At 33.8% G+C, this 25,409-nt stretch overlaps 1 protein-coding gene and 1 pseudogene across 3 annotated transcripts; both read left to right on the top strand.

The window, feature by feature from the left end:
• The first annotated feature begins 1,698 nt into the window (after nt 1-1,698).
• On the top strand, nt 1,699-14,385 carry LOC132300227 (disease resistance protein RPV1-like). Of its 3 annotated transcripts, none has more exons than XM_059797235.1 (7): nt 1,699-1,852; nt 7,355-7,423; nt 8,087-8,642; nt 9,585-10,686; nt 10,764-11,219; nt 11,359-12,279; nt 12,364-14,385. In XM_059797235.1, the coding sequence occupies exons 3-7, from the start codon at nt 8,140-8,142 to the stop codon at nt 12,940-12,942; spliced, it is 3,561 nt and encodes a 1,186-aa protein (XP_059653218.1). In that variant the 5' UTR covers nt 1,699-1,852; nt 7,355-7,423; nt 8,087-8,139; the 3' UTR covers nt 12,943-14,385. The 3 variants fall into 3 exon arrangements, with proteins under 3 accessions (XP_059653218.1, XP_059653217.1, XP_059653216.1); XM_059797234.1 differs by having other exon boundaries at nt 4,964-7,423; XM_059797233.1 differs by lacking the exon at nt 7,355-7,423.
• A 5,140-nt stretch (nt 14,386-19,525) lies between these two features.
• LOC132301419 (disease resistance protein RUN1-like) lies at nt 19,526-23,535 on the top strand (annotated as a pseudogene).
• Nucleotides 23,536-25,409: the final 1,874 nt, after the last annotated feature.

The following is a 25,409-nucleotide window of genomic DNA, read 5'->3' as shown; positions in this document are numbered from 1 at the left end:
TTATTAAATTAAAATAAATGAAAATAGATATAGATTTAGATAGATAATATCTCATTAATTGAAGCATAAATATCTTTTAATTTATTAACATAAAGAAAATCTTCTAATTTATTAACAAAAGAAAATCTTTTAATAAAGAAAGAATGATTCACTACTATTTATACCTTAAATTTATATTTCTAACTCTACCTTCTTCTTTTTAAATAGGTGGCAGTGACCTCTTGGGTGGTGGTGGTGTTATGGTAATGGTGGTACCGGATCGAGGCAGCTGTGGCAGTGACGGTGTAGGTGGTCCCTTTCTTTTTATATTCTTAGTATCAACTTTTCACATTCTGCAGGTGTCTATGCAAGGTTTACATTGATGATTTTCTTTGGGTTTTTTTAATTCATGCACACAGAAGAAAAAATGTTAATCACCAATGAATTAGTGTCTAATTGTATTAAATTCCTACTTCTTAAAGCGAGGTCAGACGTTTAAGTTTCAGTAAAGACATGTATGTGAACATCAACTAAAAAAAAAAAAGATTAATCAAATCTTATATGATGATAGTAGAGGTGATGGTGTTAGTAGATGAAGATCTTGACACTTTACATCAAATTAAAGAATATTAATTTTTTTATTATAAAAAATTTCCCTCATATGTAATTAAAAAATTAATAATTTTTAAAATAATAATTTTTTATTAACTGTAAATTAGATCCTAAAACTATAGTTAAACGTGTTGTAGCAATTGTACACTATTATATATAAATGATCTATATGAACAAAAAACATGGGTACAAAAGTGGCATTAATCATTAGTGTTGGAAAAGAAAATGTGAAAAGAATTGTTGAAAATGAAAAAAAGAGAAAAAAAAAAAAAAAAGAGGGATCAAAAGTTGATGATAGTCTTTACACTATTCCAGTCAAGTCAAGTTGTTCAACACTGTTCCAATCAAGTCAAGTTGTTAATGAGAAAACAGCCTTGAAGTTTTGCGAAATGGTCACTTTTTCTACTGCATGTGAGAGGAAGAAATTGCCTGCAAGTTTCGCCATTTAGAATTAACGGATTGATCAAAGTTTGTGGATCCCACCGATGCTTCTTTCCTTCCTTTTCCCTTCTCTCTCGCTCCACCTTTTTTATTTTCTCTCTCTTTTTATCGGTCCCTGCAACAAATTCAACCTTTTCGAGGAGTGATCAATTATAGGTAACCCTTTTATAATTGAACACCCATTGCTCAATATTTCATTCATCAATTTTTATTTTACTCATTCGATTTCTGTTTAATTTCTTCCTGTAATTGTATGCATCCATAAAAAAAGTTGAAACTTTCATGTTGATGCGTTGGTATATCTGTTTCTCTGTTAGTTCAAGTATCCAATTTATTCTAATGCTAGTAGGAATAATGATGCATAATTTTAAAAATTAGTATGGAACGTAAATAAGTAATCATATGATTTAATCTGAAAATACATATAGAGATGTAATAAAGACACGAAGGTCAAGAAAAACCAAAATGATTTTGGTTAAGTTGAAGAGCAGTGTATTGGGTGATTAAAAAAAATAAATAAAAAAATAACTCAAAAATATAGTGTCAAACCACGTGGCATCATTAAATCCGTAAACTTAGACATCATGCCACGTGTCACAAATTGTCCGATTCGTCAAAGTCCACTCCGGTTATTCCCACTTACAAGGACGCTTGGATCCCACTTCCCCTTCTCCTTTTCTTCCCTTTTATCATTGAACACTTCCCCTTCTTTCTCGCTCCACTTTTTTATTCTCCCCCCCTTCTTCATCAGTGACCAGAACAAATTCAAATTTTAAGTGGAGTGATCAATCCATTTCTTGGGGTATTTTGCTAATTACAGGTAACCCTTTACAATTGAACATCCATTGCTCTACATTTCAAGTTTATTTTCTATGTTCATTAATCAAATTTTATTTTATTCTATTATGCTGTATGTTTTGTTTCTGTTTCATCTGTTGTTGTAAGTGTGTGCATCCATGAAAAAAGCTGAAACTACATGTAGATCTGTAGCCTGAATAAAGCTTTCGTTCTTGATGTTTGACCCATATTGATGTCTTAGTATTTCTGTCTCTCTCTGTGTCAAATCAAGTATCCGATTTCTTCTAAAAGTTTAAGCTTAGTAAGAATTAGCCATGCTAAATTTCAAATAAGTATGGAATGTAAATGTAAGATTAAAATTGAATGTATAAATTTAGTAAAGTTGAATATATATATATATATATATATATATATATATATATATATATATATGGAGATGTAATAAAGACCAAAGGTCAAGAAATAGCAAAAGAATTTTTATTACCTCTCCTCAATTCTTTAATAGGTGGGAAGATGGAAGATGATGTTGGTTAAGTTGAAGTGTGCTTATGGTGTTATGTCATCAACTCAGTCTATAAAGTTGAAAGGAAATATTTTAGCTAAGCTTGGGAGCACCAAATAGGAGCCAATTCGGTGCTCCCTGTTGGGCACGGGAAGTTCTGATACCAATTTTCTGACACCAATCTTCTTGTGCGGAGGCGACCCAAACAAATATACACACAATGATGGCAAATCCTAATAACAGAAAGATATGAATAAAGATGAAAAAAACACACCATAAGACAAGATTTATACGTGGTTCACCCTCACAAATAGGGTTACATCTATGGGCAATGATGATCTGTATCACTGTATAGAAGAAAATTACAAATTGAAGAACGTTTTGGTTCTTCTAGACAATAATCCCTCTTCTTACAAAACGTCACCCACCAAACGAAGAAAAGCTCACCAAACTCTCTCAAGAAAAATCCCCAATAATTATATGGTTTATGTAAACTAGAAAATCCATCAAAAGACAAACTTCAAATATCTCTCTTGAAGATTGCACACAAAAAGGATTTTCTTCACACAAAAAACTAATATAACTTATTATGACTCTATTTCCCTTGATCAGAATTGTAGGTATGAAAGAAAAATTTTGTAATAAAAGACTCTTATTACAAATGACATTGAATTTCTGAATATTCTTTTCTATTTGTAGAAAGTACTTCATTTCTTGGTGTCAAAATAGGATATGTGGTATAAAAATGGAGGATTTATTCTCTTTTTTTTCCAAAAAATGATTTGGAGATTGTGTAATGCTTGGATCACTCTGGGATTACCGTGGGATCTCTCAAGATCTACATCTTTTGCTGCATAACACGCTTTATACAAAACAATTCATTCCTTATCAATTACTTTCCTGAAAGTTTGCTTATTGCCTTATCAAACCCTTAGCTTGAGCATTAAGCCGTCCACACGGTCATACAATTGACGACCACAATTGTATCATTCAACCAATGAAATTCTGCCAAAATCCCAACACTCTTAGACACAATAGTTATTACTAGTCATGTTTTATGGGAGAGAATGTTTGTCATTTAAGAAATAAAAAGTTTATAAAATGACAAAACTAACACGAGTTCATGTAGTTTTATTGAAGTTTTAATTAACCTTAGAAAGAGCAATGGTGAAATGGGATTCATATAGCATACGACAAATAATTGAGATTAAATTTGGTTAATTACAATTGACTTGACTGGAATATTGTGAGAATTACATGGGTTATGTTAAAGTTTAGTGGACTTGTACTTAAAACAAATGCTGCACAATGAGAATTCAAACCAATTTTAGAAAAAAAAACCTGGTGTAATTAGTTAAATTAAAATTGTGGCGCGTTTGAGCCTTTATTATTTGTTTGGATATCCAACCACTTTTAAAATTTTTTGAAAGGTAGCTCAATTAGATACTATTTGATTTAGAGACCCTGTATCTAGTTTTTCTGTAAATATAAAACTTCATAAGATAATTTGCTTCATTTCCTTCTACTTTATTGATTAGACTGTATCATTAAGATTAGAGATGCTATATGTTTTCTAAGTACTTCCATCCTCTATGTGTTGTTTATTGTTGGTCATTCCCAGCGTTTCACACATGCATTTCCTGTCTTTTAATCCCGATAAAAGAATATAATAATTTGAAAGAATCACATGTATTTCCTTACACTTGTTTTAATGTATTAGTATAAGCATATAGCCTTAAACTTGTTTTTAATGTACTAGACTAATAGTATAAGCATATAGCCTTAAACTTGTTTTTATGCTTATTTGTTTCGTTGTCCTTTTTCAGGTAAATTATATATTTTTATTTTTTGGTGTTTGATAAAGATTTAGGTTAAAGTTGAGGTAGAAGCCTAGCCCGGCTAATAAAATAACTTGTCAAAAATTGATAGGTAAGTTATTTTTGTTAACTTTTAGTATTTTTTTTTCTTCGTAAATATTTTATGACAACCAAATATTAGAAAATAAAAAATATATTTTTTGAAAAATATTTTACATCTAAACAAAGGGGCTTTTATAGTTTATGTACTACAGTAATAGTATAAGCATATAGTCTTAAACTTGTTTTTAGGCTCATTTGTTTCATCAATTTTGGAAATTACATAATCTCTTAAAACCATAAACCTGAAGAACAAATACAATAATCCATTTTTAGGTAAATTATATATTTTTATTTTTATTTTTTGGTGTTTGGTAAAGATCTTGGTTGAAGTTGAAATTGAGGCCTAGTCCGGTGAATAAAATAATTTGTCAAAAATTAATCGATAAGTTATTTTTGTTAACTTTTAGTTATTTTTTTTAAATTTCTTTGGAGCTATATACTAGTAAAATTTTGATGTTATTTCGCATATATTTTCGTTCTGTCTAGACTAATACCACACCCCCACAGTATGCATAAAAAAATTGTTGCGAAATATCATATCACATTATCCTTAACTTCATGGTCTTAAAATAATAATAATAATAATAATAATAATAATACCTTAACCTAATTGACTCTGTTCACATTCTCTTTTCAATTCTTCATTTTGCTAGGGTCAAGAACTGTCCCACCGGGAATAACATATTATCAATATTTGGTTGCCCACTTGTAGGAAAGCTTTCCCTGTGGATCCCACCAATGGCTCTTTCCTTTCTTCTCCACTCCTTTTTACTCTGTATCATTTTGTTCGGGTCAAGAACTATCTTATTTACAGGTTGGCGGATAAGCATATTGTAATCTAAGTTACATGAAGTGGGAGCGTAAGAGCGGCAAAATTATATAATAAATATTGAAAATTTGAGCGAGAGCGCGTGCAGAGCGTGAGAGCACTCCGAACGTGAGAGCGATACGTGTTGAGAAGAACTGTATGACTTAGATTGTAATTGTATCATGCTTTTCACAATTGTCCCACCGGGAATAGCATATTATCAATGTTTGGTTGCCCAGTTGCTGGGAAGCTTTCCCTGTGGATCCCACCAATAGTTCTTTCCTTTCCTTTCCTTTCCCCTACTTTTATAATTTGACATTTTCCCTTCTCTTTCTCACTACTCCTTTTTTGCTTCTCTCTTCATCATTCATGATTGAGCATAATAAATTCAGTCTTTTGTTGATATTTAGCAGAGTAGTGTTCATATATATGTATTTTTTATAAAAGAAATCCAGCCCCATAGTAAGCATAAAAAATCCTAGCCCTAAGAAGATATCACATCACATTACCCTTCTTAAGTTCATGGTCTTACAAAAAAAAAATATATATTATATATATGTACCTTAACATAAAATTACACGGTAATTTACATGGTTTTGTGATTTTCCGTGAATAAACAAATAACTCTCTCCATGGTCCAAATTATAAAAAAGAAAATTAAAAAAAGAAAAGAAAAAATTCGTAGTATAAATAGTTATTCATAGAACATTTGACGGGGCATAGATAATGAATATTTTAATACAAAATTTAGATTTTATACAACTCCGTTCACATTTTCTTTTCAACTCGTCATTTTGTTAAGGTCAAAATATAGGGTAACAATTTATATCCAAACCCATTAAACAGCCCAAACTTGTCCACTAAAATTAAATTTTTTGGATAATCAATTTAAATGAATGTGTAATTAATGGATAAAAAATGGGTTCTCATTATATTCATGGGTAAATAATGAGTAAATATTGGGTACCCATCTCAACTCGCTCAAACAAAACTATATTTTCTCTCCTCCATTTCTCTCTATTTCTCATTTTTTTTTTCCTGTGTTTTCTCTTCTCTTCCCCCTTTTTTTCTCTCTGTTTTCTCTCTTCTCCCCCTTTTTTTTTTTTTTTTTTTTTTTTGAGAAAGGTTTTTTTAACTCTTTTGTTTGCTCTCTCAAAAATTTTAAAGAGAGAAATTAATTTCATCTCTTTCTTTTTATTTTTTGTTTTTTTTTTTTTTGAAAAGTAATTTCATTGGCCGACATAGTTTTTGTTAAATTGATCTCTCTCACAAATTTGGCACTGCTTTAGTTTTTGGAAAAAAAAAATTTTTGGCGAATTTTTTTTTAGTATTATTAAATTTTGTCACTTTCTAAAATATAGAATTATTGCAAATATTGTTTATAGATCCTGCCATTGCTCAGAGATCCTGTCATTGTAATTGGGTTGGAAGTCAATTATATAGGAAGATGGTGTGATACTTATTTATTGTTATTAATTATGATTTTATATAGAAAAAATAAAATTGGCCTCTCTGAATTTTTATCTCTTTCCTTTCTCTTTCTGTTTTCTCTCTCCTCTCTGTTTTTTCTCTTTTCTTTTCCTGGGTTGTGGTACCGCACTCTATCGCAATGTTACCTCAACTTCTATATTTCTTTTTTTTGCACTACAAACCTCAATTTCTATTTTATTGGGTAAAAAATATTGAAATTAAAACCATGTTTGTACCGGTTAAAATTCCTTTTTCTATATATATATATATATATTATTAATTATACTAGCAGAGTAATAAGTTGTATTTGACTTTAAAAAAAAAAAAAATGATAACACCAGTGATTAGAAAATTAATATAAAACTGTTACAAGAACAATTTTTTTATTTTTTGGTATTCAAGAATTAAAAATATTTGACAATTTGTTTATAAAAAAATTTGGGTAATTGGGTTGGGTGTGAGTTCGGCTCAACCCATTTGACACCCAACCCATTTTTAACCCACCATAATGGGTTGATAATGAACTAATGACCCATTATTGTCCCACCCATTCACGACCGGCCCAAACCCACCAAATTACTACCCCTATCAAAATTACTGTCACATGGAGAATAGCATATATTAACAAAGCAGCATATAGATTCTGCATTTTCAGAACTGTCCCAACGGGAATAGCATATTATCAATGTTTGTTTGGCAGGGAAGCTTCCTCTGTGGATCCCACCAATGGTTATTTCCTTCCTTTCCTTTCCTCCCCTTTTATCATTTGACACTTCGCATTCTCTCTGGCACTCCTTTTTTCGCTTCTCTCCTCTCTCTTCATAGTGAGCAGAACAAATTCAATCTTTTAGTGGAGTGGTCAATCCAGTTCTTGGGGGGTTTTGCTAATTACAGGTAACCTTTACAATTGAAAACCCTTTGTTCAATATTTCAAGTTTATTACATGGATCATTAATCAATTTTTATTTTGTATGTTCTGTTTGTGTTTAATTTGTTACTGTAAGTGTTTGCATTCATGAAAAAAGCTGAAACTACATATAGATGTGTAACCTGAATAAAACTAGGCACTAGGTTTGGTTTCTTTGTTATTGATGTCTTGGTATATCTGTCTCTCTTTGTCAAATCAACCGTCCAATTTGTTCTACAAGTTTAAGCTAGTAGGAATTAACCATGCATAAATTTATAATAAGCTTGGAATGTAAGTAAGTATGATTAAAACTAATATATAAGTTTGGATTAATAAAGATCGAAGGTCAATAAATGCCAAAAGAATTTTTGTTACCTAGGCTCAATTCTTTAATTGGAGGAAAGATTGAAAATGATGTTGTTTAAGTCGAAGAGTGCTTATATATAAAGTTGAAAGGAAATTCTTTAGCTAAATTTGTGTTTCTATTTAACCCTTGCCTCATGTATAATTCATTAGAGCATCTCCCTTTTTAGCATTTTCCTCGTGTACTTCGGTTCATATATAGGATTTAATTGACTTTGCCTATTTGATTACGTAATATTGTTGATTTAATTTTTTTGACCTTACCCAAATACTGGTTGTCTGTACAGATTGCATATATCCCTTGTTCATTGATCTCTTAGAGCCTTGTTCAGTGGCCGCTATGGGAGCCCGAGAAGCGTCCTCAACTCGATGTTCTTATCACGTGTTCTTGAGTTTTAGAGGCGAAGATACTCGGAATACCTTTACTGATCACCTTTATGCGGCTCTACTCCATGCAGGAATACGCACATTTAGAGATGATGAGGGAATAGAGAGAGGACGGAATATCAACTTAGAACTAAAGAAGGCAATCCAAGAGTCGAGAATTTCAATAATTGTTTTCTCAAAAGACTATGCATCGTCAAGATGGTGTCTTGATGAGCTTTTGAATATCCTTGAGCGCAAGAAGACTGTTGGTCATATGATTCTGCCCGTCTTCTATCATGTGGATCCATCCCATGTAAGAAAGCAGACAGGAAGTTTTGCACACGCATTTGCTATATACGAAGAACAATTTAAGGTAGAGACAGAAGAAAAAAAAGAGGCGGGGTTGGACAAGATAAATAGGTGGAAGGCAGCTCTGAGAGAAGTTGCAGATCTGGCAGGGATGGTTATAATAGATGGGTAATTTCCTTTTAAGTGTTAGTAGTGTTGATTGAATACTTTCAATTTATTCATGCCAATAGATGCTAATTTTACTCACTATAAGCATTATTTCTTAATGGTAAAGGCTTAAACTATTTGAAATGTATTGAAACATTATTAGTACCATCTATATACCATTTATCAAAATGTTTTATGAATTTATATATATACTTTTAGCCAAATTATCGATAAATATGAAAGTTTGGCACCATCCAAAACTGATATATAAATGGGATGTTATATTACTGTCCTATTTACGATTTCTGGTATAGTGGTTTGACTGGTTTCCAAATATTGGATGTTGAGTCTATAAACTTATTTATGAGACTGCTTAGATTTTACTAAGAATCTGAATTTATCGATGTTCTGGAACACTGATAGAGATTTGATGATAAGAAATATGAAGATTTCTCTTCAAACGGTTTGAAATAGGAAAAAGAAAAGATGGACAGAGCATGAAAGGGCTAAAATGACTAAATGAATGACAACTCGAGGTGTGCGAAGGTTACAAGTATAATACAAATTATAAACATATCTGGAATTAAGATACAAAGAAAGTAACTTTGAGAATAAATTCAGCAGTCACAAAAATTCTGGAAATAAGTAGATGAAGCCAAAAGAATGGAAATAGGATTGTGGACAACATGAATCCCTTTTCATGAACTCTCTTATCTGACTTGGAGCTTGAATTTTGTGAACATGCTCTCTTTTTTTTTCATATATCTTTAGCATAACCTATGAAATTATGTCAATTTGAGATTTTCATAATACTAGGCAGTCTATGTTTGTATACGAGTAGTAATGGCCAAAATTGAACACCACTTAATTTGTATTATTTTATTTTTTTTATCATCATTTGTTGTTTCATTTTAACAAATGATGTTTTCAATATGCTTTATCCATTTTCATTGCATTTTGTAGGCAGGAGGCAAGTTTTATTCAAAAAATTGTGAAAGAGATTGGGAACAAATTGAATCGCACGGTTTTGAGTGTTTGTCCATACCCAGTTGGAATAGATTCTCGTGTAGAAGACATTAATTCGTGGATTCAAGATGGATCGACGGATGTTGGCATAGTGACAATATGTGGAATTGGTGGAATTGGGAAGACAACAATCGCCAAAACTGTCTACAACTTAAACTTTGACAGATTTGAAGGTAGCAGCTTCCTCGCAAATATTAGAGAAATATCAGAACAATCCAATGGTTTGGTTAGTTTACAAAAACAATTTCTTTCAGATATTCAAAAGGGGAGAAAAGAAAAAATTAGCAGTGTTGACGAAGGAATCATTAAGATTAGACATGCTATTTGCTGTAAAAGAGTTTTAGTTGTTCTTGATGATGTGGATCAATCAGACCAATTAAATGCAGTACTCGCCATGCGAGATTGGTTTTATCCAGGAAGCAAAATTATCATAACAACTAGACATCAGCAATTGCTGAAGGAACGTGAACTCTATAAGATGCACAAAGTTAAGGAATTAAATGATGGTGAATCATTTCAGCTCTTCTGTTGGCATGCCTTTGGACAAGACCATCCCATTGAAGTTTACATGGAGATGTCAAAAATGGTCATACAGTACTGCGGAGGGCTTCCTTTAGCTCTTCAAGTGCTAGGTTCTTCCCTATCTGGCAGACCTGTAGATGTGTGGGAAAGCACATTAAAGAAATTGGAAGCTATTCCTGACAGTCAGATCCTAAAGAAAATAAAAATAAGCTTTGATTCTTTACAAGATGACCATGACAGAAATTTATTCCTTGATATTGCTTGTTTCTTTGTTAGAAAGGATAAAGAATTCACAATTACAATTCTAGATGGGTGTGGTTTCTATACAAAAGTTGGGATTCAAAATCTCGTCGATAGATGTCTCATAACTATTGATGACAATAACAAGCTGACAATGCATCAATTGCTTCGGGACATGGGGAGAGAAATCATCCGCCAAGAATCACCCAAGGAACTTGGGAAACGCAGCAGATTGTGGCATCACAAGGATGCCTTTAGTGTATTAAATGAAAAAACTGTAAGAAATATGTTTCTCATGATGTCTATTTGTATTCTTTTTAGTTGGTATGCTTACTTTTCATGTCCTCTTATCAGGGAACAGATTCCATTGAGGGCCTCATCCTCAACTTCAATGCATCTAAAGAAGATAGGTCCACCGAGGAATTCTTTGGTTTAGATAATGCAAAAAGACACTATTCAGAAGACTTTCTTGACAAATCAGCATTATTATTGGAGAACAATTCATTGAAGCGGCGTCGTCTAGGGTTCTTCTCTTGGCTTCCCATAAATTCTGCCTCAACAAGATCGCATTCCACATCAGATGAAGTAGATTTACAAACTGATGCATTTTCAAGGATGCACAGATTAAGACTACTCCAGCTGAATAATACAAGGCTCACAGGAGACTACGAAGAATTCCCTAGGAAGTTAAGATGGTTGTGTTGGCGTGGGTTCCGTTTAGAATCTATACCCAGTGGCTTTCCTTTGGAGAGTCTTGTTGCCCTTGACATGCGCAATAGTTGCTTGAAACATGTTTGGAATGGAAACAAGGTCTCATACTAACTTTTTTCGTCCTTTTATTTTCATTGGTGATTAATATAAATATTCAAATGGGCTGTTGCGTGGTGCATTGATAAAATGCTTGGGTTGTCAAGTGTGTTATACTAATATTTTCTACCTTACTAAACAGTTGCTCAGATCGTTGAAAATCCTCAATCTCAGTCATTCCCATGGTCTTACCAATACGCCTGACTTCTCACAAGCCCCCAATCTTGAAAGGTTGATTCTTAAAAATTGCATAAATTTGATTGAGATTGATGGATCAATTGGGGATTTAGGGAGACTAGTTCTGTTGAATCTAAAAGGTTGCAAAAATCTTCGGAAGCTTCCATCGAAAATTGGCGGGCTGAAATGTCTTGAAGTACTCATTCTATCTCGTTGTTTAAAGCTCAAGAAGTTGCCAGAAGAGCTGGGCAAGATGGAGTGTTTGAAAATGCTCCTTGCAGACGGAGTTGGCATAAATCAATCATCCTCCATGACTACTGGGTTAAGATCATGGCCGTCACATTTCCGGGAATGTCTATTTGGACCAAGAAGAAGACCAGAATCGATCAGCTTTTCATTGTGTTCTTTACCACGCTCATTATCAGTCTTGAGTCTTGCTGGCTGCAACCTATCAGATGATGCTATTCCAAAGGATCTTGGCTGCCTATCCCTGTTGAAGAACTTGGATCTAAGTAGAAATCTAATCTGTAGCATACCAGAGAGCATCAAGGGTCTCACTATGCTCCACTTTCTTGATCTAAACAACTGCCCAAAACTCCAGTTACTTCCAGAGCTTCCAATGAGTTTAAGGGTGTTGAAGTTATCTGGGTGCAGGTCATTGGAAATGATAACAAATCTACCAAACCTGTTGAATTCACTGTTCTTGTTTCCAGATTGTTGTGACAAAGTAAGTGAGGTTCAGGGGTTGTTCAAGTTGGAACCCATTGGAAACTTTGATGAAGTGATGATCAGCAATTTGGGTTTGACCAACTTGGAATTCCTGAGAAATATTGAAGTTTCTTTGTTCAACTTTATGACGGAAACTAAAAGAAAAGTTCCTCTACAGGTGAGTTTTCTCTCTCTCTCTCTCTCTCTTACACACACACACTCATATTTGTAAGAGTTAAAATTTGTGGTTTACATGGTGTAGGGACTGCATGAATCGGGTATATTTAGCACTTTTCTCCCTGGTAATGAAGTTCCAGGCTGGTTCAGCATTAAGAGCAAGGAATCTTCAATATGTTTTAAGGTGCCTTCAAATCCTAATTTCAAGATCCAAGGCTTGAATGTATGTGTTGTTTATGCACAAACTGGTAGTTGGATGGATTCTGGTTCGACTAAGTTCTGCATGATTGAAGTGAGTAATAGGACAAGGGATCTGAAGTGTTTATATTGCCCATCATTCATGGGCGTTCCAGATGATGGGAACGAGATGGTATGGTTAAGCCATTGGAGTTTTGTGAATCAATTAGTGGAAGCTGGTGATGAATTGAATGTTTCGGTGTTTTTCGGTGAGCCATTGGAGTTTTTTGAATCAATTAGTGGAAGCTTTCGGTTTTCTAAGCTAAAGGAGTTTGGGATCCATGTTGTGTTTGAGGAAGAAGAGAAGGGTACCTACCCTTCTTGTCAAAATGTTGATTTGTCAGTGTATCAGGCGAGGACACGCGCCTACTTCATCTGCCATTATGGTTTGTTCTATGTAAGAGGAGAAGCTTACCTCGATTTGTGACTCTAAACTTCATTTGGATAGATTTTGACCAATCAAAAATGTTTTGATGACCTAAAATTTCTTCAACAACTCATTCCTTTCTAATAAAGGTCAATAAATTGTCTAAGAGCACTATCTTTGTGCTGCAATCACTGTTTTAGTGAAAATAGGATCCAAATGATAATTGTTCAGTTTTTGTAATATAATTTTGAAAAACTAATTGAGTTCCAGGAAAATTTTTTGTATCAGCATCTGCTATAGGATTCAAATGGGCGCCGTAATACTACTACTATTAAACTATATTTGATTTAATCATTTTATTTTTGCATAATTTCATATCAAGTACGTAAAACAGTTACAGTTGTTTTATAAAGTGAAAATTTTTCAAACTTTTTTTTAGAAATGTGGGTAACACTCTTGAGAAATCTTTATTCCCTCTCTCTATGTGACACTATTATTTTTATATGTATGTTAAAGAATGTGAGTAGGGCAGTGATGCTATTACTTTTATATGTACATTTTTCTACATTGTTCACATAGTGAGTTGTGAGTAGGGTGGTGCAAAATAAGTTGTGTACTTTAGTTTAAAAACAATTAGAGATGGATGAATAAGTGTAACTTGTAATTTTATTTAATTTTTTAGATAAATTAAATTTACCGAATTAAAAATGAATTAGATAACTGATAAAGCAAAAATAAACGGGATTGTTAAAAAGACTCGTAACATTGGTAGTAGTAGTAGTGCTTTTAAATTCAATAACCTACTAATTTATATATATATATATATATAATTCAATAACCAACTTTTAACGTGCTTCTACATTTTGTGAAAATGTATAATCTCCGCTGGCTGTTTCTTTATAAAACGGAAAAAGTAAACTAATTTAAAAATCAACAAATTTTTATATAAAATTATGAAGAAATTACCTGAAGTTGAAAAATATCCCAAACTATTTAATATCGCTAAATCAGGACAACCTTTCATTTTTCTGTTAACGGAGCGAGAAAATAATGGAAATGCGTTAATACAAAAAAAAATAAAAAATAAAAAAAAATAAAAAAGGGTGCAAGAGAAGACAATAAGTAGTGTAATAGGTGCAAATTAAATTTGGATAATTATACTTACATTCACTGTAAACAGGGACAAAAGTAACAATTATAACATTTTTCTGTCATGGAAATTCAACTTGGGGCACATAACCTCGTTTAACCTCCTATCACAATTCTTTATTTTGTTAGGGGTGTGAGAAAGAATAAATAGAATCGGGTTTAAGAGTTAAAGAAAAATGCGTTATTAAGATAAAATAAATGAATATAAATATAGATTTAGATAGATAAAAAAATAATAATAATAAAATTGAATGCCAATCGGCCACAAAAGTGGCATTAATCATTAGTTTTGGAAAGAAAAAAAATGTGAAAAAAAAAGAAAAATGAGAGAAAAAGAAATTTTAGAAAAGGAAACCTCCCCAGCCATAAATATTTTTAACTTTACCCTTTTATTTATTTTTATTTCTTAAAACTCCATAACTCGAATGAAAAAACAAAGTCAAGTCAAGTTCAGAAAACAACACAATCTCTTTTTTAAGATTGTCTTATCCATCTCTTATACTTTCTCTTCCATTCAAAATTTTTTTTTTCCTACCTAACAGAGCATAAAGCGAGCCTGCTTTAAAAAATAATAATTCAAAAAAGAAATTGATAAGTACATGAAAGTAAGAACAAAGAGATGATGAAGAGGGAAAGAAACTCACAATCCAGGGTGAATTCTGTGCAAAATGAAGAAGCAACTTATTGCCATGAAAATTATATCTTTAGTTGATTTTTCAAAACAAGGGAGTGTTAGATACCAATGGGCTGCAAGTCCTAGAAAATACTTAATTTTGTGATTTATCTTAAATAAACAGATAACACTCACTGTTCCAAATTACAAAAAATAAAAGGGAAAAAAGACAGAGAAAAAAAAAAGAGAGAAAAAAAAAAAATGAAGTAGCGAAAGCTATGAAATGTTCACAAAAGAACATGACAACTTTGAATTCACAAAATTGAAGAAAAATTGCAAGTCAATCTGAAATATTATTAATGAAAAGTTAAATTTTGCTCTTAAAATATATGCATATTTATAATAAAGAAAACCCTAATATTGTAAAGAAACTAAAACAATCCTCTAAGAAAAAATAAGTCCAAAAATAAATTCTTTCTAAAAAATCTCAAAATATAGAATAAGAAACCCAATGAGTAAAAAATTTAAAACAATCCGACATGATTTAGGTCATGAAAAAAATTCGAAATAATTAACAAGCCTTTTATAAGACAAGAAAAGACAATTTCACAGCCTTAAGTGAAGATTTTCAGTAAAAAATTAATATGGCCCACTAACTAGTTTTGGTCAATGAGTTCCAAACAAAAAAAATAAAATAAAAAAATTACTCCATTATGATTAGAAAAACGAACTCATCCAACTGATAATGAAAATTTAATACAAAACTCAGATGATATGGTTTCAATCTTCTATTTTATTGTATAATGGCCAACACAGCTCTATCCTTTTGGTAAAGTACGTCCAAAGACTTGAAATTTTCTGTCAACCCACTTTCTCTTGAATTTGATTAGGCCCATTTTGATGACCATTACTCAAATAGTGATAATGGGCCAGTTGGCACCATGACTTCTGATTGGGCGACTCTGAAGGTGTGACTCTGAATATAATATAGTGCTTAAATCATAAAATTTCGTTATTTTTAATTTTTAATTATAAAATCTTAATCTATTTTTAAAAATCGTTATTATACATTGTTTGAATATCTGAATTTAATCGAATAGTAAAATAACCAATTTAATCTTATTATTTAATATTAAATTAAAATTAAAAAGTATTATTTTTTAAATTACAAAAATAACTTTTTTTATTTTATGTTCTTCTTCCTTGCCGCCAACCTCGCCGCCGGCGTGGAGTCACCCAACTGAATAGAAAATGTATTGTTGCACAAGGAAGCGACCTGGAACCATGAATTGACCACCTTGAACCATGAATCAACCACTTGAACCATGAATTGACCCAAAACGGGTCTCCGGCAGCAACGACAGCGATCTGGATTCTCCATGGACAGGGACCATCCCCGTCCTTCTCTCAAGCCTTAGGTCGCTGTTTGCGACTCAAGATTTCCACCAAAGTGACACACAACTACCAGGAAAAGTGACCGAATTGAACTCAATTGTGCGTTGTGCTCTACGGTGTAGCCCAAGGTTTGGGTTTGAGACTCCAGATCATGTTGGTGGGCGTTTAGCCTCGGCGGGGCTGAAGAAGGATGCGGTGGGTTAGATTCCGGTGGCGGTGTATAATTTGCCTTGGAGAATTTGGTGAAGGAGAGAAGGTCAGAGTCCTGCCCAAATGCAATCACAGTTTTCATGTAAAGTGCATAAACACATGGTTAGTGTCACACTCATCATGTCCAACATGTAGGCAATTGTTGTTTGAACATCCGTCGAGTTCTAATACAGAGGTGGGTGTCAATGGTTATTGCAAACACAGTACTAAAAAAGTGAGAGGGGATTTTTATAATTTAAAAAATAATAATTTTTAATTTTTAATTTAATATTAAATAATAAAATTAAATTTATCATTTCACTGATAACCTTAACAGTGTTTGGGGTTTTAGAAACAGGTTGTGTCTTATGATAAAAGTCTTGTAATATAAGTAATATATAATACAAAAAAAATAGTTGAGATGTTTATGGGCATAAAAACAAGAACCATTTGAGTCATGTGGATCCCACGAATGGGTATTTCCTTCCCTTTTATCATTCCACACTTTCCCTTCTTTCTCACTCTTCTTTTTTGCTCTTTCCTCTCTCTTGATTCAGTGAGCATAACAAATTCAATCTTTCAGTGGAGCGATCAATCCATTTCTTGGGGGATTTTGCTAATTACAGGTAACATTTTACAATTGAACACTCATGTTGCCTAATATTTCAAGTTTATTACATGGATCATTAATCAATTTTATTTTGTTGTTGTATGTGAAACAAGCCACTGGGTTTGGTTTTTTTATCTTTCTGTCAGATCAAGTATCGCCGTCGATGGCAATGATATTGAAAAGAAGACAAAACTAACTAACCTTAGAAAGAGCCAAATGGTAAAATAAGATTCTTGTGTAGCCACTTTGAAGCATTTTGTGAAAGCCACTTTGAAGTTATAATTGAGATGAAATTTTGTTGAGTTGAGTTGTGCTAAAACCTTTGTGAAGCCACTTTGAAGCATTTTGTGTCTTGATATTTGGTTACGTGTGTTTCCATTTAACCCTTGACTCAGGTTTAATTTCTCTCCTTAAGCATTTTCCTTATGTACTTTGGATTGTATATGGGATTTAATTTACTTTACTTTTTTATTTATTTATTGACATCTTACACAAAAACTGCAGATTGCATATTTATCTGTTGTTCATTGATCTCTTACAGTGTTGTCCAATGGCTGCTATAGGAGCCATAGAAGCCTCACCAACTGCATGTTCTTATCACGTGTTCTTAAGTTTTAGAGGTGAAGACACCCAGAATATCTTCACTGATCACGTTTACACAGCGCTACAATGTGCAAGAATACGCACGTGTAGGGATGATGAAGGACTAGAGAGAGGTCAGAATATCGATTTAGAACTAAATAAGGCAATCCAAGAGTCGATGATTTCAATAATTATCTTCTCAAAAGACTGTGCATCTTCAAGATGATGAGCTTCTGAATATCCTTGAGCACAAGAAGACTGTTGGTCATATGATTCTGCCCGTCTTCTATCACGTGGATCCATCAAATGTAAGAGAGCAGACAGGGAGTTTTGCAAATGCATTTACTACACACGAACAGCGAGTTAAGGCAGAGAAAGTAGAAATAAAAGGAGTGGTTGGACAAGATAAAGAGATGGAAGGCAGCTCTTAGAGAAGTAGCAGATTTGGCAGGGATGGTTTTAATAGATGGGTAATTTCCTTGAAGAGTTAATAGTATTGATTGAATACTTCCAAATTATTTATGCCATTAGATGCTAATAGTACCCATTATCCACATGATTTCTTAATGCGAATGTTTTAAACTAGTCGAATTTATATTGAAACACTATAAATATAATCTATATATTATTTATTATTATTATTTTTTTAATTCACACACAATATATATACTTTTAGTCAAAGTACCTATAAATTAGAAAGTTTGACACCATCCAAAAATTGATAGAATAGTTAAAGTAGATGCAGAAGACTTGATATATAATGTGATGTTTTATTACTGTCTTATTTCAGAGTTTATGGTATAGTGGTGTCCAAATACTGTATGTTGAGTCTAGAAACTTATTATATGAGATTTCTTACATTATTAAGAATTTGACTTTATTGAATGTACTTCACCATTGATATAGAGATTTGATCATTAGAAGATTTCTATTTAGAAGGAAAGAAAAAGGAGGAAAAAGAAAAGATGGATCGAACATGAAAGGGTAAAACGAACAACATGTTCAATCTTTTTTATTTTCAACTCAAGGATTATGAAGGTCATAATATGTATAAAACAAATTATAAACATATCTGGAATCAAAATAAAAAGAAGAAAAGCTGGATATGAGTTAAAAGTGCTTCAGTATCTTAAACTTTAAGGTGTTTAAAATTATATAAAAGCAATCTGAAAGAATAAAGATTCCAAAATTTTTGGAAATAAGTAGATGAGGCCTAAAGACCGGAAATATCATTGAAATTCTGAACAACATGGCTCTTTTCATAAACTTGCTTATTTGACTTAGAATCTGAATTTTGTGAATGTTCTTGTATTTTCTTATTTTCTTTCTGTCAGATATCTTTAACATTGTATAATCTATGTAATTCTGTCGATTCGAGATTGTCATAATATTCAACAGTCTATATTATTGTATATGAATCGTAATGGCCAAAATTGAACCCCATGTAATTTGTTATATATATATATAATCATCATTTGTTGTTTAATTTAACGGAAGTTGTTTTAAGTGTACTTATCCATTGTCCTTTCAATTTGTAGGAAAGAATCAAGTTTTATTCAAAATATTGTTAAAGAGATTAGCAACAAAATGAATCGCATGGTGTTGATAATCGTGCCACACTAGCTGTCCAAGTGGCGCTACCTCTGAAAATAAGCACACCTGGCCAGTACTTATCTGGCGTGCTCCTGAAATGACCAAGTACCCTCGCGCTACCGCCCCGCACTCCCTCGCGCTCGCTCGCGCTACCATCTCGCGCTAGCTCGCTCGCGCTACCACCTCGCGCTCCTTCGCGCTAGCACCTAGCTTACGCTAGCGCCACGCACTCGCTCACGCTAGCTCCCTCGCGCTCACTCGCTCGCGCTAGCGCCCCGCACTCGCTCACGCTAGCTCCCTCGCGCTAGCACCTTGCGCTCGTTCACGCTAGCGCCCCGCACTCGCTCGCGCTAGCGCCTTGCACTCGCTCGTGCTAAAACTCACTCGCACTCGTCCGAAGCAACCATCCTTCCTGCTCTTCCGAGGTCGCTTCTTGCTGGAGTGACCTTGAGCTTTCTGCTTTGTGAGATCCCCTCTTTTTGGATCAAGGGACCTCGAAATATAGACTCGGGATGTGGCCTCACGAGGTCAAGAAGGCAGAACCTTGGAGTAGGCTTATTCCTATGGTGGGTTCGGGAATCTGAGGGCATGTGGACAGGTGGCTGAGATCCAAGGTACTGCCTCAGTCCGAGGCCGATGCAAGGGGGAAAGGACATTCGGTATCCGAGCTCAAGCTATGAACGATAAAAAGTGCATTAATTACGAAAGACATTTGACAAGACCTGTATTAATTAAGGAACGCCGTTACCTCTTTGGACCGGGGGGCAAAACACCGCGGTTCATCCGTTAATGTCCCATCAGTCGGGAGGGGAGACCCTCGAACCCTTGGGTAAGAGCGGGCTCACCCAAAGGACTGAGAGACATTGACTGAGGGAATGAGCACTATAAATAGGCGAATTAATCAGCCTTTAAAAAGGAGAAGGACCCTAACCACCAAACATTGCCGAGCTTGAGTTCATTGGGTACCGAGGTCGGCCTTCTCTTTCTTAATCTTTACTGTACAAAGAGTCCCTTATATCGCTTGGATCTCCACTTGGATACTGATCTCAGATTTCTTGACTTACGTGGAACGATCTCCTCATCCTACTCACGAACCACCATCAACACACGGTCTTGAGTGTTGGTCCATACCCAATTGGAATAGATACTCTGTGTAGAAGGCATAAATTCGTGGATACAAGATGGATCAATTGATGTTGGCATACTGACAATCTGTGGAATAGGTGGAATTAGGAAGACAACCATCGCTAAAACTGTGTATAACCTAAACTTTGAAAGATTTGAAAGTAGCAGCTTCCTTGCAAATATTAGAGAAATATCATAACAACCAAATGGTTTGGTTAGTTTACAAAAACTACTTCTTTATGATATTCTAAAGGGGAGAGAAGAAAAAATCAGCAGTATGGATGAAGGAATCATCAAGATTAGAGATGTTATTTGTTGTAAAAGAGTTTTAGTTGTTCTTGATAATGTGGAGCAATCAGACGAACTAAAAGCAGTACTCATAATGCGAGATTGGTTTTATCGAGGAAGTAAAATTATCATAACAACTAGAAATGAGCAATTGTTGAAGGCACATGAATTGTATAAGATGCACAGAGTTGAGGAATTAAACAATGATGAATCGTTTGAGCTCTTTTGTTGGCATGCCTTTGGACAAGATCATTTGATTGAATTTTACTTAGAGCACTCAGAAAGGGTTGTACGCTACTGTGTAGGGCTTCCTTTAGCTCTTGAAGTGTTGGGTTCTTCTCTTGCTGGCAGACCTGTAGATGTGAGGGAAAGCCGCAATAAATAAACCTTGCCTCATTTGTTTTTAATTTATTATATATCTTTAAATAGGTGTGCTTATTTTTCAAGTCCTCTAATCAGGGATCAAATTCCATTGAAGGTCTAATCCTCAACTTGAATGTGCCTAAGGAAGATAGGTCAACCAAGGAATTCCTTGGTTTAGATAATGCAAATAGACACCATTCTGAAGGTTTTCTTGAAAAATCAATGTAAGTTGTACTCAGTGGCAAATACTTAGAAAGTTTTGATTAGTTTAAAACAGATCTGTGTCTTTACCAACTTTCTTTATTTTTGCAATTAATAAATCAATATCATGTAATATAAAATAAAGCAAAGTAAAGTTAGAGATGACACCAGGATTTTAGCGAGGAAACTCCAGTTGATAAAATACATCAACTGTTTGTATGGGAAAAACCTAGAGGACTGTGTAGTCCAAAGTAAACCGATCCACTATGCTTGAAACAAAGTATACTGAATTTTGACTCTGGCTCACACCTAATCCTTCTACCAAATACCAACTGCTGATAATCCTCTGGCTTTGCAACTCCCTGTCCAACATCAACTTGACCTCAGACTTATGTTTGGTATTTATAGAAGAGTAGCAGGTAGATTAGACAACACTTCTCAAATGCTCTAACCCTTTCAAAGTGTGATCGCTTTTACTTCTGTTCTTCAATCGTCTGAATTCAATATAGAAGTAGATTTGATTTCGTCTGATCGATGTAGATGCAACTGTATGATCACGATTAGGATTTGAACACCACAACTCTAAACTCTTTATGTGTTTATGTGTATGTATTCTAGAAAGATGACGAAAAAAATCAATTCTTATTTTCTGTAAAATTAATCTTCCTAAGGCTTTTAAGAATAATGAATTTGTAGATCAAAAGCCTTAAATAAACCTATGTGTATGACATGATTTATATAGAGATTTGCAAAGTCCTATTCCTTTTGAAAATAAAGGAAATTTCGTGCATAGGACTTGGAAGGAAAGTTGGATAAAAAAGGAATCAAACAGAACAAGATAACTGAAAACCTTTTGCAAACAGGACTTCTGGAACCGGTTCCCAAAGGACAGAATGAAGTTCTTCGAATCATAGCTTCTGGAACCGGTTCCCAAATTCAGGTACCAGTTTCTACTTGACAGAATCCACTTTAAACTTAGATTTTCTGTTTTTGGAAATTCTGAAAAATATAACATATAGGTATTTGTGTCCTAAGTGGGAAACGATGTTCTAATGTATTGTTCTTTCCTTTTCGATGATCAACAATACTTTCCTCATCTGAACAACCTCTGAATTCCGCGGTCGATGTTGAGTCTGATATGGTAACTAAAATTACAACTCGACTAGGACTTGTTTTGTTACCGAAATTTGCCAATTACAAAAATATATCTCGCAATCAACATTACATTCTAAAAGGAATGCATTGAAGCAGCGACTAGGCTTCTTCTCTTGGGTCCCAAAAATTCTGCCACAATAGGATCAAATTCCACATCAATGAAGTAGAATTACAAACTGATGCATTTTCAAGCATGTACAAATTAAGACTGCTCCATCTGAATTATACAAACCTCACCGGAGACTATGAAGAATTCCCCAGGAAGTTAAGATGGTTGTGTTGGTGTGGGTTCCCTTTAGAATCTATACCCAATTGCTTTCCTCTAGAGAGTGTGGTTGCTCTTGACATGCACAATAGTAGCTTGAAACAAGTTTGGACTGGAAACAAGGTCCCATTCTAACTTTTTTTTTTTTTTTTTTTTTTTTTTTTCAGTGATTACTATGAATATCATATATACTAATTTCTAAATGGGCCATTGCATGGTGCATTGGTAAAATGCTTGGCTGAGTGTGTTATGCTAATATCTTTTATGTTTTTTATACAGTTAATCAGATTGTTAAAAATCCTCAATCTCAGTCATTCCCATGGCCTTACCAATATGCCCGATTTCTCACAAGTCTCGAATTTTGAAAGATTGATTCTAAAAAATTGCATAACTTTAATTAAGATTCGTGGATCAATTGGGGAATTAGGGAGACTAGTTGTGTTGAATCTAAAAGGTTGCAAAAATCTTCCCAATCTTCCATCGGAAATTGGTCAACTAAAATCTCTTGAAATACTCATTTTATCTTGTTGTTTCAAGCTCGAGAAGTTGCCTGAAGAGCTGGTCAACCTGGAGTCTCTGAAAATGCTCATTGCATACAAGATTGGCATAAATCAATTACCCTCCATGAATACTGGGGTAAGATTATGGACTTCGCACTTCCGGGATTGGCTATTGGGACCAAGAAGAATTCCAGAATCGATCAACTTTTCGTTGTGCTCTTTACCACACTCATTATCAAGGTTGAGTCTTGCTAGCTGCAACCTATCAGATGATGCTATTCCAAACAATCTTGGTAGCCTATCCCTGTTGCAGTACTTTTATCTATGTGGAAATCCAATCTGTAGCCTTCCAGAGAGCATCAGGTGTCTTACTATACTCGAGGAACTCTATTTAAGCAACTGCGAAACATTCCAGTTACTTCCAGAGCTTCCAATGAGTTTAAGGGACTTGTATTTATCCAGTTGCAGGTCACTGGAAATGATAACAAATCTACCAAACCTGAATTCATTGGATTTGATGATAAATGACTGTGAGAAACTAACTGAGGTTCAGAGATTGTTCAAATTAGAACCAAATGGAAACTTTGATGAAGTAATGATTAGTAATTTGGGCTTGTCCAACTAGGAATTCCTGAGAAATATTAAAGTGTGGTTGGTCAATAAAATGACGTTTACTATAGGAAAACTTCCCCTTCAGGTGAGCTCTCTCTCTCTCTCTTTCTCACACACACACTCCCACACACACATATTGGTACGAGTAAAAAATTATGATTTTGATGCTGTAGGGACTGTATGAATTGGGTATATTTAGCACTTTTCTCCCTGGTAGTGAAGTTCCAGACTGGTTCATCATTAAGAGTATGATATCTTCAATATCTTTTGAGGTACCTTCATATCCTAATTTGAAGATCCAAGGCTTGAATGTATGTGTTGTCTATGCATAAACTGATAATCTGAGTGATGGTTATTTGGAAATTTTGGATGCGTTATGCATGATTAAAGTGAGTAATAGAACAAAGGATGTGAAGTGGACATATTGCCCAACATTCATGGGCTATCCAGATGAGGGCAATGAGATGGTATGGTTAAGCCATTGGAATATTGTGAATCAATTAATGGAAGATGGCGATGAAGTGAATATTTCAGTGGATTTTTGGCATAAAGGTAATCTTCAGGTAAAGGAGTTTGGGATCCATGTTGTGGAGGAAGAGAAGGATACCCCACACAACACATATCCTTCTTGTCAAAATGTTAATAACTTTGACTTGTCAGCGTATCAGGTGAGCACAGGTGCTTACTTCCTCTGCCATCATCGTTTTGACGTCTATCTATGCAGCTTTCCTGATGGTAATTGGGATACCAAAAGTAGGTTGTATGATCTATATTTTGGTTATACCAAAAGTTGGTTGTATGATCTATATTTTGAGGATGTCTCTTTCGATGATGAATGGATTACCGAAAAAAAAGATGAAGAAGATGATATCGATGAAGAAGATGAAGTAGAAAGGATGATTAGGACATGTAAGAACTTAAACTTTAAATTTTTATTATAATATTGTACAAATTATTAAATTATATTAATTTTTTTCCTTTCTTTATGTTTTATAGTTGTGGAAATTTTTGCAATTGATGATAATGAAGACGTGGAGCCATTACATCCCATTGATGATGCTAATGAGGAAGATGGTGATAATGATGCTGATGGTGAAGAGTTCAATGATGACTTTATGGATATGTAATTTTAGTTTCTAACTTTGGAGATGGATGAGTTAGGATTTGAAATTTGTGAACTTTATGTTATTTTGAGCTACATTCTCTTTTATTTATATTCAGGCTTTAGAATATTCTCTTTTATTTATATTCGGACTTTGGAATATTGTTAGGATTTGAGATTTGTGAATTTATGGATATGTAATATTGTGTGTTTTAGCCTTATTTTCGTTATATTTTACAGATCTTATTGTTTAAGAAGATAGTTTCAATTATTTTTTCACAATTTGGTAGAATCTTACAATTCACGATCCGATTCTACGGAACCCAAAACGATTCTGCGTAGATCTCGATTTTAACAACCTTGTTTTGGTGACTGAACGTGTGGCTCCTCTACCTCTAGAGGTCTACCAGATAGAGAATACGTACTATCTGGAACGTGTGGCTCCTCTTCTATGGCATAATTTAATTTGGAGCTACAACAGACCAAGAATATCAGTTCAGGCAGTTCTTATTTTACACAACTCCTCCTTTTTTTTTTTTTTTTTTTTTTGGTAACCTCAGAAAGAGAGGTTTCATAATTGTTTTGAAGAAGACGACTTTAATACCCTCCGGATTTCCTGATGCGGGTTGGTCAGGCCCACGTCCGAATATCCGAGGATATCAAAACGAATCGGCAATAATCGAACACAGAATACAAATATGATTAATAAGAATAAATAAACTATTGAAAAGAAACTAAATGAAAATCCAACAATTCCTTAGAATAAACTTCCATTAAAAAGTTTC

This window comes from Cornus florida, unplaced genomic scaffold, assembly GCF_030987335.1.
Source record: "Cornus florida cultivar Cherokee Brave unplaced genomic scaffold, ASM3098733v1 CherokeeBrave_3.0.0_Hap2_Chr03, whole genome shotgun sequence".
In the NCBI taxonomy this organism is placed as follows: domain Eukaryota; kingdom Viridiplantae; phylum Streptophyta; class Magnoliopsida; order Cornales; family Cornaceae; genus Cornus; species Cornus florida.
The sequence above is the reverse complement of the archived record's forward strand: the minus strand, read 5'-3'. Positions and strand labels throughout refer to the sequence as shown.

What these genes read in the sequence shown, in the direction of transcription:
- LOC132300227 (XM_059797233.1), top strand. Translation starts at nt 8,140, where the DNA reads ATGGGAGCCCGAGAAGCGTCCTCAACTCGATGTTCTTATCACGTGTTC. An exon ending in GGGATGGTTATAATAGATGG is followed by an intron (nt 8,643 to 9,584) that starts GTAATTTCCTTT and finishes TGCATTTTGTAG; the next exon opens with GCAGGAGGCAAGTTTTATTC. An exon ending in ATGTTTGGAATGGAAACAAG is followed by an intron (nt 11,220 to 11,358) that starts GTCTCATACTAA and finishes CTTACTAAACAG; the next exon opens with TTGCTCAGATCGTTGAAAAT.